We start from the raw sequence: 17,405 nt of genomic DNA, 5'->3' as shown, positions 1-17,405 counted from the left end.
CACCTACTGGATTTTGTGCTAAATTTTGTGCAAATCTGTTCATACATTTTTTAGATATCCTGCTGACAGACAGGGGCGAAAACATAAGCTCCAGTCAACTATGTTGGCTGGCGGAGGTAACTCCATCATATGTTACTCACTAGACCCTTGGCATGTGGATGACCCAGGGCAAGAAGACAGGGTATAATCTGTCTGAAAGCTTAATCAGTTCAACTGCCAATCAGTCTTTCATCCCTATGTGAATCCTGGAAATCCTATCATCTCAAGCCCTTCTGTGACAAGGTATATGCAGGAATCCTCAAGTTAAATTCAATACATTTTAAGACCCCCCCCCCCCCCCCAAGACTTTAAGACCTCAACGCCACTTTCATTACATCAGCGATAGAGGTGTAAATCACAAGTTGAATCACAATACAATATTAATAGATTCTTTGGACAACGATATGGAATTTACGGATATGATTTCGATTCAATTCAGGGATCTACGATCGATATGGGACGATATCGTATACTCATTTAACACAATAGCTACAAAATATGATATCTCTCAAACGGTGACGAAGACTTCCGAATAGTTTTTAAGGGCCTTAATTTTCCATGAATTGATTGATCAACTTTTAATACTTTTCAACCCTGTGGAAAGGACTGCCATAAACAAGGTGTACAACTGGACAGACCATGCTTTAAGGTTGAAAATAATATAAGTAAAGTCTTTTTAAAGTGGTACACAGGGAACCATGACGTAGGTGTACCTAACCAGTAACCACATATTCAATTGCAGGTCATTTATAATGGGGATACAGGTGGGCAGTCAGGAGAATGACACTGCTTACATGGAGCAAAACACTGGATCGATTGGAGGATGCTCTTTTTTAATTCAATTTTAATAATATTAAACCGGCATAAAAAGGTCAAAGCAACAAAAACATGTATTTACAAACGTGTTCAATCACATCACACACTCAAATCCCACAAGCAGTATACAGTACATGCCAGTCACATTCGTTCTATAATCTGATTTGCCAAACAGATAACAAGCTATTTTTAGACACTGTTGAGCCTAGTGTCGGCCAACGTCTCCATCCTGTTTACATTAATCCAACACCTTAGTGCACCGGGGGTCATCTCAACAGGTTTACGCTCGAGAGTGCACGTTGAAGGAAATACGAGTACTGTATCAGAAATATATTTAGACTTTTCTCGATGAAAGGCATGCCACTTTGCAGAGGATTGCTATAGAGAAGGAGTGTGTAGGCAGGGCAGGTGTTCAGCTGAGGATGCCTCCTCTCATGTGTCCGCTGTCAGTTAGCCCGTGTTCAATCAGCTTGATGTCCTCCAAGTCATCTTTGATGACGCTGATCAGGTGGCTTAGACCCTCCTGCTGCTCTTTCAAATGCTGAAGGAGAGGAATTTGTTTTTAAATTTCTGTCGCAAAAATCGTTTTCCATACAGACTTGGCCTAGAAAGCAACACCACATCAGCACAAAGCAGACAAATACAAACAGGTGTGAAGTACATGTGCATGGATTATTACACGCGTCATAAAACGCGCAGTTAAGATGCACCGTGTAGATGCGCTGAATCTCACTTGTTTGATTTCTCGGAGAATGTCTGCGTCAACACTGTAGCGTTCCTCTGATCTCACTGCCCCAAAGTGGTTCTGCATGCGGATTTGGGACATCAGTTCATTCAAGCGACCCTGGTAAATAAGAGAAGACACAATGTCAAAACTTTGGTCTCAAAAAGTGGTTCCAACAATAGCTGGGGAGTGTCGCCTATAAATAAAGGCCGATCCCTAATGAAAGCTGGGTAAAATAATATGGCAGAATGACCAAAAAGGAGTCTAAATTCATACATTTACAGCCAAAATTAGCACTACAATTACCAAAATATATACGTACTGTGTATAACCATAAAGTGACAATGCATATAGTGGATCATGCCAATGTTTCTTGTTGCCATGGACACAGGTACTGGCACAAAATCACGACTGCTTAGATCATTATACACCATTGCTCCTACTTGTTAATAGATTATCTTTTTTGGGGGGTTGTTTTATTCCATTTTGATGCATTGATGCTTTATTTGTTGACGATCATGTTAATAAAATAAAATAATATATAAAGTAGTTAATTCTTTTCGGTAATTATGTCAGCCAGATATTGCTCACTAACATCATCACCTACTAATATTAGTGGTGGTGATGGTAGTAGTAGTATACCAGTAATATCTTGTAAAAATATAGGAGCAGCACAATTCTTTCCAGCAGGGGTTTTCATTGTGGGAGGCGGGCCTCCCCAGGGGGGCTCCAAACTGTTTCAGGGGAGGCTCCGTGAATGGAAGTGAACAAATATGTAGTTATTACATTTCGTTATGAAAAGGAGATGACATCGAAAAGCATAAACGTGAGCGATATGGTCAAATAGATAGTTCAATGATACAGTAGTTTTGTGGAATTGTACTGTTTTTCTGAGGGGAGGCCCACTGTCTCATACTTTGAAACGCCCTGCTTTACAGAATACCGGTCAACTAAAAGCCTTGATTACCATTTTGTTATGTCAAACATGCAAAGCAAACATACACCCATCTTTGCCAGTATGGCTGCCCAGTTCATTGTTCATGATAAATGTAGTGCAATTTTCCTTCCCACAACTGAAACATTTCATTTGGAATATCCTCTGTAATTGAAAATAGTCAGGATGACAATATAACATGTTGAATATGCAGTAAACATTTCCCCTCATGTTATGACTTAATATGCAGAATAATCTGGATCAGTGTAGGCACCAGGCACAATTCTGCAGTCCAAGCTACCATCAAGAGATACACACACAAAGAGAAAAGACACACACACACACACACACACACACACACACACACACACACACACACACACACACACACACCTTGAGATACACACAAAACATACACACCTTGAACTGTGTGGGGGCATTGAGTTCAGACTGAATGGTGTCCAGCTGCACCCTGAGGTGCTCCTCATCCACCTGGATAGCATAACCACTTTTCCTCTGGATCTCTTGCTTGATCAGCACCTGTCAGGAAAGTAGTGAAGGAGATTTGATAAATATGAGAAACAAACAGGCCAACTGAAATTCATTATAGGCGTGTTGCCATTATTGGATTGAGTGGCCCTGACCGCGTGACCACCTTCGACCCTTCCTGGAGGGCTGACCGTGGGTAGCTACTGGGACGTAAGTTGGGGCTCGGCCAGCCCCGGCTGGGTCACCTGGGCGAGGGTGTATGATGTTGCGAGACCCGAAACATCCTATGACCCCAGGGTACATCACTGAGGATACGTCCCAGTTATGCATCCATGCGATGTTTTCTCCTTATAGGAGGAAACAAACGCTGGAGCCAATTGGAGGAGCAGAATTCTGTGGCATCACTGGCATCAGGTACCTGTAACACCCTGTGAGACAGGTCCATCAACTTCCTCTTGTACTGGGCTATCTTGGCCACTGTGGTCGCCTGGTTCTTCTGCAGTTCACTGATGTCATTGGAGATAATCTGTGTGTAAAAGAGAGAGACAAGGAAAACATTTAGACCTTTTATTTTGCAATTCTCCACTCTTCATCTCAGCGTAGAGCAGAGATGCACTCGTGAAACAGTGGATGGATGAATCCAGAAAGAGGCGGTAATGCAACATAAAAGGATGCCAACTGCCATAAAACACCATAGAAGAAGAAGAAGAGCCTGAGAAAAACGTCGCTTGAGAGTTTCTTCAGAATAGGCGGGGGGGATAAAAGACGGGCGCGGAGGGGCGCGACTGTAAAAAAAAGAAGAAGAAAAAAAAAAAAGCTTTCAACTTGGCATACAACGCTTGCAAATGACAGTGGGCTGAAAAGTATGTTTGACGTAAACATCTCGGCATTCTGGATCAAAGTCGAGGCTAAATATCATGAGATAACCTATTTATTTATGTCGATGGAGATAACACAAAAGCAATGAAAACGTTGCTTCAATTTTCAACATCATCATCCCATCTCTCCTCGATGATGGGAGTCTTGTCTTGTTGCAGACAGGGTGAGTTACAATGCTTTTATATGCATATGTGTCCAATATCCAACGTCTGAATGATGCGCTATGTGTAGCCGCAACCCCCCCCCCCCCCCCCCCCCCGGTCCGCAGCAATATTGTCAGTATTAAACCGGTCCGTGGTGCAGGAAAGCCTGGGAACCCCCGTATAGAGACACTGCATGGAATAGGCCACGCCCATCACGGGGGAAAGTCTCCGTTCATTTCCACACACCAGCGTCATTTTCCTTGAATTAAACATAGCTAAAAGCTGTTGTGTGGTGGGCTGCGCAGACAACAAATGTAAAAAATCGCCAGTTAAAGTTTTTTTGTACTCCCGAGCAAAACAAGGAAGCCGTTGAGAATTGGCGAGAAGAAAAATGTGGATCTAGCTGTCAAGAAGTAAGTTGGAGTGTTCATCTTCCATATATACGATCTTTCTGTGCAACACGCAACCATGCACGTGACATAGGAGAACGCCAGGATTGGAGGGGGGCTTTCTGTTTTCCCCCCGTCTTGGGCGTGACTTCTGAATGATGACGCGTTAGGCAGTGTCTCTATTAGAGAACATAGGCCAGTGGCAACAGAGAGCAGCCTCATCACGACACTTACATCCACTCTGGTCTGGTGCTGTTTGGTCATCTGCTCCTGGATCTTCAGTCTGCGAAGCAGCTCCTTAAAACCCACCATGGGCACTGGGATTAATCTGGAGTAAAGACATTGAATCAACTTTTGTGAGGACATGCCCGACGATGAAACGGCTGTAAAAAAAAAAAAAAAAACTACCGTAAATTCCGGACTATAAGCCGCACCTTTTTTCCCGTTTTTTGGGCTTTTTTGGCCCCTGCGCTTATATAACGGTGCGGCTTATCTATGGATTTTTTCAAAAAAAAAAAAAAAAAAAAAAAAAAATCTCTCTTTTTTAGCACTCTTTCTAACTATAAATCCTATATAACTATAATAAGTTTTAATTTCCTCTCTTGCCCTCTTTTCACCACACTGTATGACACTGTGTGCACTGTAAAAAACAACACAGGTGGTGTTGTGTTATGTTGTTTTGTTGAAATGTTAATAAATGGGAGCTTCCTCAAACAGCCATCTCTTTCCCGACAATCCCCTCTGTGCATGAACCCTTACATATGGTAATTAAACATTAAAACACAAAAAAAAAAAAAAAAAAAAACATTAAAACACCCGCGGCTTATAGTCCGGTGCGGCTTATATAAGAAAAAAATAGTCAACTTTGCAGGTGCGGCTTATACACCGGTGCGGCTTATAGTCCGGAATTTACGGTAGTCAACTTACTTGTCAGGTTCAGGGTTGTCCACCTTGGCCTGCTCCCAAATGATTGGGTCCACACCTGGCAAAGAGATGCAATCTCCTTAAGTTATCTTATCACTCATGGGAATTTCATCATCACAAACAATTTGTTGAATGGTGGCACAAACACACACATGCATGCATGCATGCATACACATGCTTACCTGCAGGGGCATTCTGCAGCAGCTGTTTGAGCTGCGTTGGAGAGAGCTCTGTGCGTGTGACAGACATGATCACTCCGAGCTGGGAGAGTTGGACCTTGACGTTGGGCTGCTCCACGAAGCCGAAGAGCGTGCTCGCCGGGATCCGCTTGGACGTGCCATTAGGAGAACGCTCCACCACGTAGATGATCACCTCTGTCCTGAGCGTGGGGAAGAGATGAAGAGGAGCAGACACCTTAAAAAAACATACATTAGCTGGACCCTTTTTGTTTTGTTCAAATCTGGATGTAAATTAGTTTTTCTTTTCCCCTCAAAAATGCAAGATTGCATAGATACAACATACAGATCCTTTCCAAAAAATTTGAATATCATGGAAAAGTTCGTTTTCTTCCATAATTCCTTTCAAAAAGTGAAACTTTCATAGATTATAGATTCATGACACACAAAGTGAAATATTTCTAGCCTTTATTCGTTTCATAATTTTGGCCTACAGCTCCAGAAAACCCCAAAACAGTATTTCAATAAATTAGAATAGTGTGAAGAAAATCAGCAGTTACTTCTCAGTTATGACTGACTCCAGCCTCAGTCCACTCCCTCTGAATCTCTGCCAAATTTTTCAATCGTCTTTGCTTGACAATCCGCTGAAGCCCACGGTCATCCATGGTATTTCCATGATTTTTTTTTTGTAAAGGATCTGTACCGTAATTTCCGCACTATAAGCCGCACCGGAGTATAAGCCGCAGCAGCAAAATTGCCTGTTTGTTACATATATAAGCCGCACCGGACTATAAGCCGCAGGTGTTTTAATGTTTATTTTTTTATTTTTTATTGTGTTTTAATGTTTAATTACCATATGTAAGGGTTCATGCACAGAGGGGATTGTCGGGAAAGAGATGGCTGTTTGAGGAAGCTCCCATTTATTAACATTTCAACAAAACAACATAACACAACACCACCTGTTTTTTTTTACAGTGCACACAGTGTCCGCGGTGTGGTGAAAAGAGGGCAAGAGAGGAAATTAAAACAGAAGTGGATTTATAGTTAGAAAGAGTGCTAAAGAAGAGAGAATTCAGTTTTTTTTTTTTTTTTTTTTTCTCGAAAAAATCCATAGATAAGCCGCACCGTTATATAAGCCGCAGGGCCAAAAAACGGGGAAAAAGCCGCGGCTTATAGTCCGAAATTTACGGTACATTAGCTGGACCCTTTCTGTTTTGTTCAAATCTTGATGTAAATTAGTTGTTCTTTTCAACCTCAAAAATGGAAGATTGCATAGATACCACATATTTCCTTATGTCCATTTAGGTTACTTGGCATCTTAAATTACATGTTGCAATCTTTTTACAAAGATGATATAAACATAACGAATCATTCACCCATGTGGCTGTGGCATATGGGGTACGCTATAGAAACTTACTGGTCGTTGGGCAGGGCTTTGACCCCCTCCACGTTGACAGTGAGCATCTGGTTTGCACCCAGGACCTTGTGGAGCGACTCGACCAGCTGCTGCTGCAGCGCGCGCACGTCAGCCTCCCTCTTGTTGAGGGCCAAGACCACAAAACCGTCCTCATCCTTACTCACAGGGACGCAGCTATAGCCCACCGCCTAGGAGACGCAAGACACAGAGCAATTAAGCACATCCTCCTCAGTGACACAAATAAGAAAGAACTCACTTGAACTCTGTTCAAACACACCTAGTATCTATTTGCCCTAAATCAGGAGTTCTAATTAGTGGAACATGAAATGCACAGCAGGATAGGGGCTTCACGATTATGGCCAATCACGATTATTTCGGTTAATATTGAGATCAGGATTGGTCTTTGAATTTGGGAACATCATAGATTTATTGAACTTAAAAATAATAATAAAATCATATAAATAATAATAAAAGGGGGTGCACTCGATTTAGAAAACGAGACAGAACGAGAGCAACATTGCTCAACGGAATGTGGCGCCTTCTATCTCGATGTTCTTTTCACGATCGTGGAAAGGCAAAATCCTGATCGTTAATATTCGATTAATTGTGCAGCCGTATCACAGGATATACACAAACATTAGGTGTGAAACAAATACTAGTAATGCAAGGTAAGACAATGGTATACAATCTAGGGGTGTCAAAAATAATTGATTATAAGATGCATCGCGATGCGGACGTGCACGATTCTGCATCGATTCACAAATGTCAAAAATCGATTATTAATCTTTTATTTTTTATATAATCAAATAAAACATAATGGAAGTATATGCAGTTGTTTATTTTAATTATGGATCATAATACAATGCAATTCCAAATGCACTTTTATTTTAAAAGTAGCCACACAGTGAGAAAAAAGAAAGTGAGAAAAAATAAATCATGTATTGTGGAAAAAAGTGATGCATCGATTTAAGATGCATCGAGATGCATCGATAATCGAATCGAATCGTAGCCCTCTGAATCGTAATCGAATCGAATCGTGAGGCCAGTGAAGATTCACAGCCCTAATACAATCCACATGTAATTAGTCAGAAAAATATCCTCAAGAATTTCAACCCATAGGGGCTGTTTTCAAATAGTAAACCCATTTTGTTGGTGCATGTCTTTAGGGCAGGGGTTTTCAAAGTCTGAAAGTCTGAGACTGTGGGCCTCCCACCAAACAAAGTTTGGGGACAAAACCTCCCCCCCTACTTTACTGACTTACCATAGTTCCTGGATGCCTATTGGATCGTGATTATGTTATTTGATCCCATGGACAGTTGGACACTCAACAATTGAGATAAGATAGCCTGATATCGCTGTTTGACATGACAAGACATTTATTTGTTTCTGACTCTGGGAAAGTGGGAAAAACCAAAAATTCCCACTGGGTCTGAACTGAACGATCTCTTTAACCAAATCACACACATTTAGGCTATTCCATGTTATCTCCTTTTGATATCTAATGTAATAACTAATGTTATATTTTTTCACTTCCATTCACTGAGCCTCCCCTGAAACTGTTTGGAGCCCCCCCTAGGGGGAGGCCCGCCTCCCACTATGAAAACCTCTGCTTTCGGACATAAAATAAAAAATGCACCGACCAACACACTTGAAACCATGTGACTGGGCTAGTGTCCTCTACAGAGTGGCGTCAGCAGAGGACCAAAATGCGAGACTCATTAGCCAATGAACAGCCAAGAATGGGTCTCGCGCTACTTTTGCATGATAAAATAAAGCTGATAATTTGATTCTAGGGGGAAAAAAGCCTTTCAGAGTACAACACAAACTGTCTATTTTGCTGCAACTCGACAATGCTGCTTAATCCAGGACTTTACTTCCTGGAACTCTTGAGAGTAAAAAACTGGTCCATTGGAGTGAATGGAGATGTCGGGACTCTTCTATTATACGGCTCTGGACTGAGCTATCTCCCATTACCTTGAACCTGCAGAAGGGATTCTCCTGGGTGAAGTCGACAGGTAGGGTGTTGTTACTGTAGTAGCCCTTGCCGGTGCCCCAATAAGCCTGCAGCTGGTTCCATTTGGCGAGAATGGAGTCGCGTTCGTCTCCCAGCAGGGTGGGAGCTGACAGAGCGGTGACCTGCTGGTACAGCTGCGTGGGCTGGGGTTGACCCAGCTGCTGGGCCGGCTGGCCGAACAAGCCTCCTGGGAGCGGGAAAGGAGAGGAAATCTATTAGGACATTCAATTAAGAAGTTTATTTCTCTAAAAACGTTGTTGTTTGTGGATGTTGGGGGGGAAAGTAAGTAAGCACCCGAGAGTTAGGTTACACCATGTGTTTTCAAAGTCTGAGAGTGTGGGCCTCCCCTCAGACAAACTTTGAAGACAAAGCCCCCCAATTTACTTCAATTGTTTTTAAGCTCAATAAACAGATTAATATGTGTCCGGAATTTATCCCACTTGTCCGTTAATTTGAAATCTTGCAGGACACGTTGTGCGGCACCTGTTTTTCCTAGCGGAAATACTGATCACAATATATTCCAGTATCTACACATTGCATTGTACCACCCCTATACTAGTATTTCCAACTTTATACGATCTGCAAATGTCTAAGCTGCACATTGGTGCTTGTTGATCGTTATTTATGGCTGCCTTCATGTGGAAACAGGCTCCAGTGTTTGTGAATAGGGTCTCCTTGCTCACCTTGCTGCTGAGTTGGCTGGATATTGAAGCCTCCAAACCCACCCAGACTGGCTGTTCCTAATCCAGTTCCAAACCCTGCGGTCCCGGTGGCAGTCCCAGCGCCAAGCCCGGTGGGAAACCCAAAGCCTTTGTTCTGTGTGTTCCCAAACAGACCTCCTAAAATACAGACATATAACAACAGAGGGAGACATGACAAATCATTGAATCAGGAGGCTGGCTGCAGGAATGAAAGGAAGGCAATACATCAAGGTAGAGCGAGTGAGACATCTAGTGGCAGCTATGTGTAGCAGTTTCAACAAACATGAATATGGGACAGAACAACACACACACACACACACACACACACACACACACACACACACACAGTGTGGAGAGTATGGTGTGCAGAAGGCTGATTATAGCATCATCAGTGTTTTGGTTACATAGAGTCCTGGTTACAGAATGATTGCATCATTTTCTCCCGGAGTGCTACCTTTTTTCTCCCCCTCTGCACGGCAGACAGGTAGGGGGCTCAAAACTACGGTATAACAAAAAAGAATTACCGTAAATTCCGGACTATAAGCCGCACCGGTGTATAAGCCGCACCTTCAAAGTTGACTATTTTTTTCTTATATAAGCCGCACCGGACTATAAGCCGCGGGTGTTTTAATGGTATTTTTTTTTTTTTGTGTTTTAATGTTTAATTACCATATGTAAGGGTTCATGCACAGAGGGGATTGTAGAGGAAGCTCCCATTTATTAACATTTCAACAAAACAACATAACACAACACCACCTGTGTTGTTTTTTACAGTGCACACAGTGTCATACAGTGTCATACATTGTGGTGAAAAGAGGGCAAGAGAGGAAATTAAAACTTATTATAGTTATATAGGATTTATAGTTAGAAAGAGTGCTAAAAAAGAGAGATTTTTTTTTTTTTTTTTTTTTAAATCCATAGATAAGCCGCACCGTTATATAAGCCGCAGGGGCCAAAAAAGGCCAAAAAACGGGAAAAAAGGTGCGGCTTATAGTCCGGAATTTACGGTAATCTGTCATTGTGCCTACATATAAATTAGTGGCCTTTCCCCCAAAATAGTGATGGTTCTGTCATTCTGTGGTGTATAGCCTACATTTCAGATCTGATGCTTGCAGTGCGCTATAGAGACACTGCATGAAATAGGCCACACCCATCACGGGGGAAAAGCTCCGTTCATTTCTTTACTTTACTTTACTTTATTGATATTTAGCAGATGCCTTTATCCAAAGCGACATACAACCAGGTTATAACACAGTACAGCAATAAGAAAAATAAATAAAAGTTGTAAGCGAACAAATGTATAAGCAGCAATTTAAATTAAAACATATGTACAGGCAATAGAGGTGCGGATAAGAAGCATAGGAGGATAGCAAGATAGAAGAGAGAAGAGATAAAAGTGCATAAGGATGAGAGTGCATAGGAGCTAGAGAGGGTTTACAGGGGGGCAACATGAAGTCTGAAAAGATGGGTTTTTAACTGTTTTTTGAAAATGGGTAGTGATTCGGCCGTTCTTATTGAAGAGAGGAGCTCGTTCCACCATTGTGGTGCAAGATGGGGAAAAAGTCATGATCGGGAGCTGTTAAAACCACGTGGGGGGGGAGGGGCAAGGCGTCCTCAGCTAGTGGAGGGTCAGAGTGCGCGGTGAGGGATCTGGAAACTGACCATGGGTTGTAGGTATGGTGGGGCTGTGAGGTGAACTCCCTGTGCGTTTCGGGCTTCAGAAAATAAGACAGAATGAGGAGGGGAAAAGGCAGGTGCACTCCTGACCTGCGGTGTTGGCCGGAGCAGCGAAGCTGAACGTGGACCCGGGTGCAGCAGCGGCTGTTGTCGCCGTCCCAAAGCCACCAAAAGCACCTGAGAAACAAATGCCATCATCACAAGAGGGAAGAACGGAGATACAGATATACAATGACAGAGCAATCACATGTGACTGTGGCTGAAATCAAAGAGCACTCTCACAAATTAGCTTTCCAGATATCATACAAAGGAACCAAAATCTAAAGTTTTATTTCAATCTAGTATCATTGTCTTGCAATGAAGATAGCAATGTGTGGGACTTGTAAAATGCCAAATGAGAGGAATATAGGTATAAAATGTATTTTAACATTTTGCATCCTCATGCAAATGGAAACAACAGTGTGTGTGATGTGTTATGGGGTGAAAAAATCAATATGTGGGATGGAAGAAAAATCGCTATACCACCTAGATGTAAAAAAAATAATAATAATAATAATAATAATAAGATGGAAAAACCTTATAGACACAGACTGCACTGATTCAAAAAGGCCATCTACCTGTGCTAGCCAGGCTATTACCAACATTGAAAACAGTGCCAGTGGTGGCTGCTGTACCAAAGCACCCCACATTAAAGCTGACTGCTGCTGCAGTGTTGGCATTTAAGCCAAACCCCCCAAAACTAAACCCACCAGCCGTGGTGTTCCCGACTCCCAGCCCCCCAAATCCTGCAGCCAGTGGAGGTAGGCAGCAAGGAAGAGAGAGTGACATGGAGGAGTTAAAATAGATGATAGAAAGCACAGTATTAGAATGCAAGTCTTTTTTAAGTGTCTTAAAAAAAAAGTCAGGACCTGATACAGAAATTTTAAATCACATCAATCAGGAATAATACAAAAGGTGACATCCTATCTGCAGTGTTGGGGGTAACTCATTACAAAAGTAACATATTACATGTAATATATTATTTTTAGCAGTAACTCAGTAATATAACTTATTACTTATAGGATTTCAGTAATATTATACCAGTTACTTTCTCAAGTAACTCAAGTTACAAATTGAGTTACATTTGATTAAATCAAAGCAAATATTTAAAAAAGATACAATCATTTCCTAATCAAACTGTGTGTTTTTATGCAAATAACCACTATAGATGACAAGAACAAAGGAAAATAATAACATTTAAATTTTTGGATTGTTTACACTGACTTCAAGTTGAAATTATTTTTCGGGATGGTTCCGTGGCAGCGATGTCATTCTGCTGCTGCTGTTGTTTTGGTCAAATTAATGCAAAAGTAGTGTAATAAGTAACAAGTTACTCTACACAGAAAGTAATATTGTAAAGTAACTTATTACTTTCAAATGAAAGTAACTAGTAATATGTAGTATATTACATTTTGAAAGTAACTTGCCCAACACTGCCTATCTGACAGCTATGCTCAGTTGACAGTGTGCGTGCGTCTTACCAGTGGTGGTGCCGAAACCAAATCCTGTGGTTGCTGCAGCTGTGGTGGCAGGCGCCCCAAAACCAGGGGCAGTGACAGCTACGACACAGGACAAAGTAGACACAATTCACAACAGATGCAATCAGTAAAAAATGCCACCCAATTGCAGTAGAAACACACCGAGGACAACTACGTCTAGTTGATGTTTTGCTGCACTTTGACTTCATCCGAGTGAGCAAAATAAGAATGTGGTGCAGATTTGAAAAATGGGGAAAGCCAGTGTCAGTTAGCGATGAAACGATATGAAAATTTCAAATCACGATTATAGTGACCAAAATTATCACGGTTATCAGTGTTATCACAGTATTGTTGAAATGTGCTGAAAATGTTCAAAAATGACTAATACACTCTCAGAAATAATTTCATCACATTTTATTTTGAAAACTCAGACCTACAGTACATGTAAAAAGGACTAATACACTCACTGCATCTGCGAGACGGTTGCCAACTTTGGTTGATGATGGACAGTAGTTTACCATGTTTTTCCAAAGTGTACGGTTATCGCAAGGAATTTTGTCACGGTTATCATTCAAACCGGTTATCATTTCATCCCTAGTGTCAGTCCTGTTCATGATGCTGCTTGAGCCATCAAATGGTATATTATTATTAGTCTGAAAATGGATTCATAACAGTCTTTCACTCTCTTGCCTTTCTGACTCATGATCACTGGAAAAAGGTGCGCCCTTTTCATTGAATGTGATCCTTACACTTTCTCAGCCAACCTAGTAGAAGTAGCCTCCAACAATCTGAATCACACTGATAAGAGAGGAATCTGCTGAATTTACAGACATTATGCTCATAATTGCATACAAAAAAGGAGAGAGAGAAAAAACAATAGTTGAGCAGTAGGGATGCGCCGATTGCAAAATTCTGGGCCGATACCAATGTTTAAAATAACAATTTGGCCGATAACGATATGTTTGTTATGCCTTTTTTTGAGAGGGAAACAAATAAATCTTCATTATAAACAAATAACTGGCCTGTTTTTAAAGTCTTTTGAGCCCTTCATCACGCTATCTTTGAATGCGCACAAATTCAATCATACTGTAAAAAGTGATTCTGAAACAAACAGCAATTTATGTGACCCAACTGATGACTGGCTAAAAAATATCGGCCACTGCAATCGGTGAACGGCATCTTTTTTGCCGACAGTCGATTGCAGTCAACAAGGCCGATATCGGTCGATACCGATATACGGCCGAGATATCGGCGCATCCCTATTGAGTAGCGTTGATTAAATGAATGGGTGAGGAGGAGGAGCTTTGATATGGAGCAGAGCAATGGACTTACTGCCGAATCCCGAGGAGGCAGTGGTGGTGGTGGCTGGGGTGCCAAAGCCAAATGCTGTTGAGGCGGCGGTTTTGGCACCAAATGAACCAAATGAAAATCCAGATGTGCCTTTATTACAATCAAATAAGAATGCTGTAAGTGTGGGATGGCAAAGCTAATGAGGTAAAGCAGATGAGTTACGAGTGAAATACAGAGCTGCTGTTAACGTTATTACTAGCACCTAAGGTGAACGTTAAAGGGACAGCGCACCTGACCTTAGAATCCAAAATGCTATATTTTCCTCTGACCAGTAGTGCCATTTATCCAGTTAGATCATTTTGTGTTTGTTAGTTGCCTGAGTTTTGGGGGAATTATGCATTAGTTGTCAAATCTCACTCATTGAGTGTGAGACTCACTCAAATGACCCTCTTCTTCTCACTCTCTCACACCACACACACACCTCATATTTCTCACTCCAATGTCTCTTTTGGGTCTCAACTAGAAAACCTTTGGGAACGCCGGCCTATAGGTTGCTGTTTCTTAACTTATTCCATGAGGTTAGGTGGTGTAGAAAATGTAAATGCAGGAAATTTGTTTTAAACTAGAATTTTCTAATCTTTCCAAGTTTGCCCCCTGATTTGAAAACATAACCAGGCACCCTTGCTTGTTCATATTGTATTCATTTTCTACCATTAGTTTTTCTGTTTTTTTCTACATTAAGATCATAATTTATTCCAATAATTAGTCCGCTCAGCGCTCAGCTCATCAAAGAACCCTTTGGCATAGACTAGAGCCAGAAAGCTAACGTTATGCTAGCAACTTTTAAAGTCACGTTTGACAAACAGTAAATATAATTTACACTATGTTTAACAACATGACAGGCTGGCTATCCAGCCATGTTATTGTTCCCAAATCAATCCAAATGTTCATGAAAGTTGAACTGCTCTCAATCAATCAATCAACCAACCAATCAATCTCTATAAAAGGGAGCTAGGGCTCTGTCTGTCTGTCCCAATGATGACATCATCAGTGATGTCATAAATTCACTCACACACACGACAGACACACAAAGTCGTAGTGATGATGTAATCAGTGATGTCATAAATTGTGACATCAGTGATGTCAGAGGCATTATGACATCACACACACACACACACACACACACAAGAGACAGACACACGCACACACAAAGTCCCAGTGATGATGTCATAAATTGTGACATAATCAGTGATGTCATAAGAGGTTGTGATGTCATCAGTGATGTCATAAGAGTCCCACTGATGATGCCTTCAGTGATGTTGTAAGAGCAGAATCAAGTCCCAGGGGCAGATACTGAAATAAGTGGGAGTCTGGCTTCAGATCCATCATCCCTGAACTAAGTATGCCATCAAGGAGCAGCCAGGGCGAGGCCGCGTAGCGGCCGAGCTGCGTATGCGAGCTGCTGGGCAGGCGAGGCCGCGCAGCGGGCGAGTGTAGGAATCGAGCGCGCTAGATGCCTTGATGTAAACAAGCAACGTTATCACCTTGCGGTTTACAGTCGCCACTCGCCATCCTGTTGTTCAGAGGATGCACTTAAGAACTTACTCCAGTACTACACACACAGTGTTGTAACGCGAGTTAAATTAACGTTACTCATTATAGATACAGGCTGTATTAATGGTTATTAATGGCTGACAGTGGCAGCGGATTCATTTAGAACTCTGTGATTCAATTTGAGCCGGACTACGCACCTGGCGGACAATCAGAAAAAAGTATTCACCCAGACCATGGTAGAGTGGTACAGTGCACTATAACTATAAGCACATTTGTATAATGCAGGTACATTACATATAAATTCCCATACTTGCGGCAGGATTGCTCGTGGCTCCCATGGCACCGCCGAAATTGAACGCCATTTTGATCGATTGTTCCCAAGTCCCCCGGAAACTGTTGTAGTCGTGTCGGTTCGGCATCCAGCTTATTGGTGCATTACTGCCACCTTCTGGTCCGGAGTGTGGGTGCACCTTATCAGCCAAGAGGCTCCTGCAAGACAGTAGGGCCAGCCAGGAGTGTAATTTGTGTCAGGTTAGGAGTCGTTGGGAAAAAAAATAGAGCTGGTTTACAAAATTACAAAATTTAATTCTCACAATTTCCCTCACGAATCTCCCACAACTTTCATATTAACAGGCTATTATGTTAATACCCATTGTGCCTTAATCTGAGGTGAGCATTTATAGCATTATAGCTATAGAGGCCCAATTGAGAATTTAACAGAATCATACCATATTAATAACCTGACGCTGCCAGATCATATGGATGTAGGTTGGTTCACATTTGTTTCACAACCTAGTATTGTGAATTTATGGAACAATGCCGCCCCCATCTGGCGGAGTCAGGTTACCATATTAATGAGAACCACTGAAACAATAGCTTCAAGGTTAGTGGGTGTAGTTAAGTCATTGGGGGTTTATCATCAAGTAGGTTAAGGTCTATTCTTTTCTGTGGTAATAACCAGGGAGGTAGAGCATCAGTAGGAGAAAAGCTCATTCAGTACTCCACACACACACTTTCTTTTAACAAGCCACCAAAACTCAGTGCTTGTGCTATAGGATTAAATCAAATTAAAGTTTTTTTTAATGCCTAATCCAGATCCAGAGCTGATTCTATAAAACCAATGCATATCGATTTTAAAGCAGCCCTGCTCCCCACTCACACTAAAAAATTTTTTTTTTTTTTTTGCATATTGTGGCAATAAAAATGATTCTGATTCACCCCTTCCCTCATAACATTTAAAACCTTTTTAATGTATGTAGAGTTTATTATTCTACTCCACATGAGCATCAAACCCAAACCCTGAAAATGTCAGATTCTACACTTTCCAGCTCTTGAGCTTGACTTCTTTCCTCTTTTCTTCTGTGAAAAGAAGTATTTCTCCCCTCTCAACAGAACATTTAAATGGGATCATGGTCACTTCCCCACATCACCCAAGCATCCTTCCTGTTACCACTTTACACGCATATCCTTTAATCACAAAGTGTATGTGTTTTAAACCATGTGACATGATGACATATCATTACATCCGTTTACATTACATTCCAAGTTCTCAGGAAATCCCTTGAATTCTGGACCATTATAGATATCAAACACCTGCTGGCGTCCCACAGGATTGGTAAGGTTACAATCAGTTCACACAACATCCTACTCTTCCTACATGTATACGGGATACATGACATGTATCCCGGATATTCCTTGAACATTAAATGTTGGTGCACTCGT

The 17,405-nt window shown here is 41.6% G+C and overlaps 1 protein-coding gene across 2 annotated transcripts; it reads right to left on the bottom strand.

Annotated features, from left to right (window-relative positions):
* Window positions 1–850: 850 nt before the first annotated feature.
* On the bottom strand, window positions 851–16,046 carry nup54 (nucleoporin 54; the record flags this gene model as incomplete). 2 transcript variants are annotated; one of them, XM_083657785.1, is made up of 15 exons in its annotated part: window positions 851–1,396; window positions 1,589–1,699; window positions 2,934–3,053; window positions 3,421–3,528; window positions 4,648–4,741; window positions 5,341–5,395; window positions 5,520–5,716; window positions 6,931–7,118; window positions 8,905–9,131; window positions 9,628–9,783; window positions 11,413–11,499; window positions 12,072–12,107; window positions 12,843–12,920; window positions 14,172–14,279; window positions 15,994–16,045. In XM_083657785.1, the coding sequence occupies 15 exons, from the start codon at window positions 16,043–16,045 to the stop codon at window positions 1,268–1,270; spliced, it is 1,746 nt and encodes a 581-aa protein (XP_083513911.1). In that variant the 3' UTR covers window positions 851–1,267. The 2 variants fall into 2 exon arrangements, with proteins under 2 accessions (XP_083513911.1, XP_083513912.1); XM_083657786.1 differs by lacking the exon at window positions 14,172–14,279 and having other exon boundaries at window positions 15,994–16,046.
* Window positions 16,047–17,405: the final 1,359 nt, after the last annotated feature.

This window comes from Poromitra crassiceps, assembly GCF_964638095.1.
Source record: "Poromitra crassiceps genome assembly, chromosome: 21".
In the NCBI taxonomy this organism is placed as follows: domain Eukaryota; kingdom Metazoa; phylum Chordata; class Actinopteri; order Beryciformes; family Melamphaidae; genus Poromitra; species Poromitra crassiceps.
This window is presented reverse-complemented; position numbering and strand designations above follow the sequence as displayed.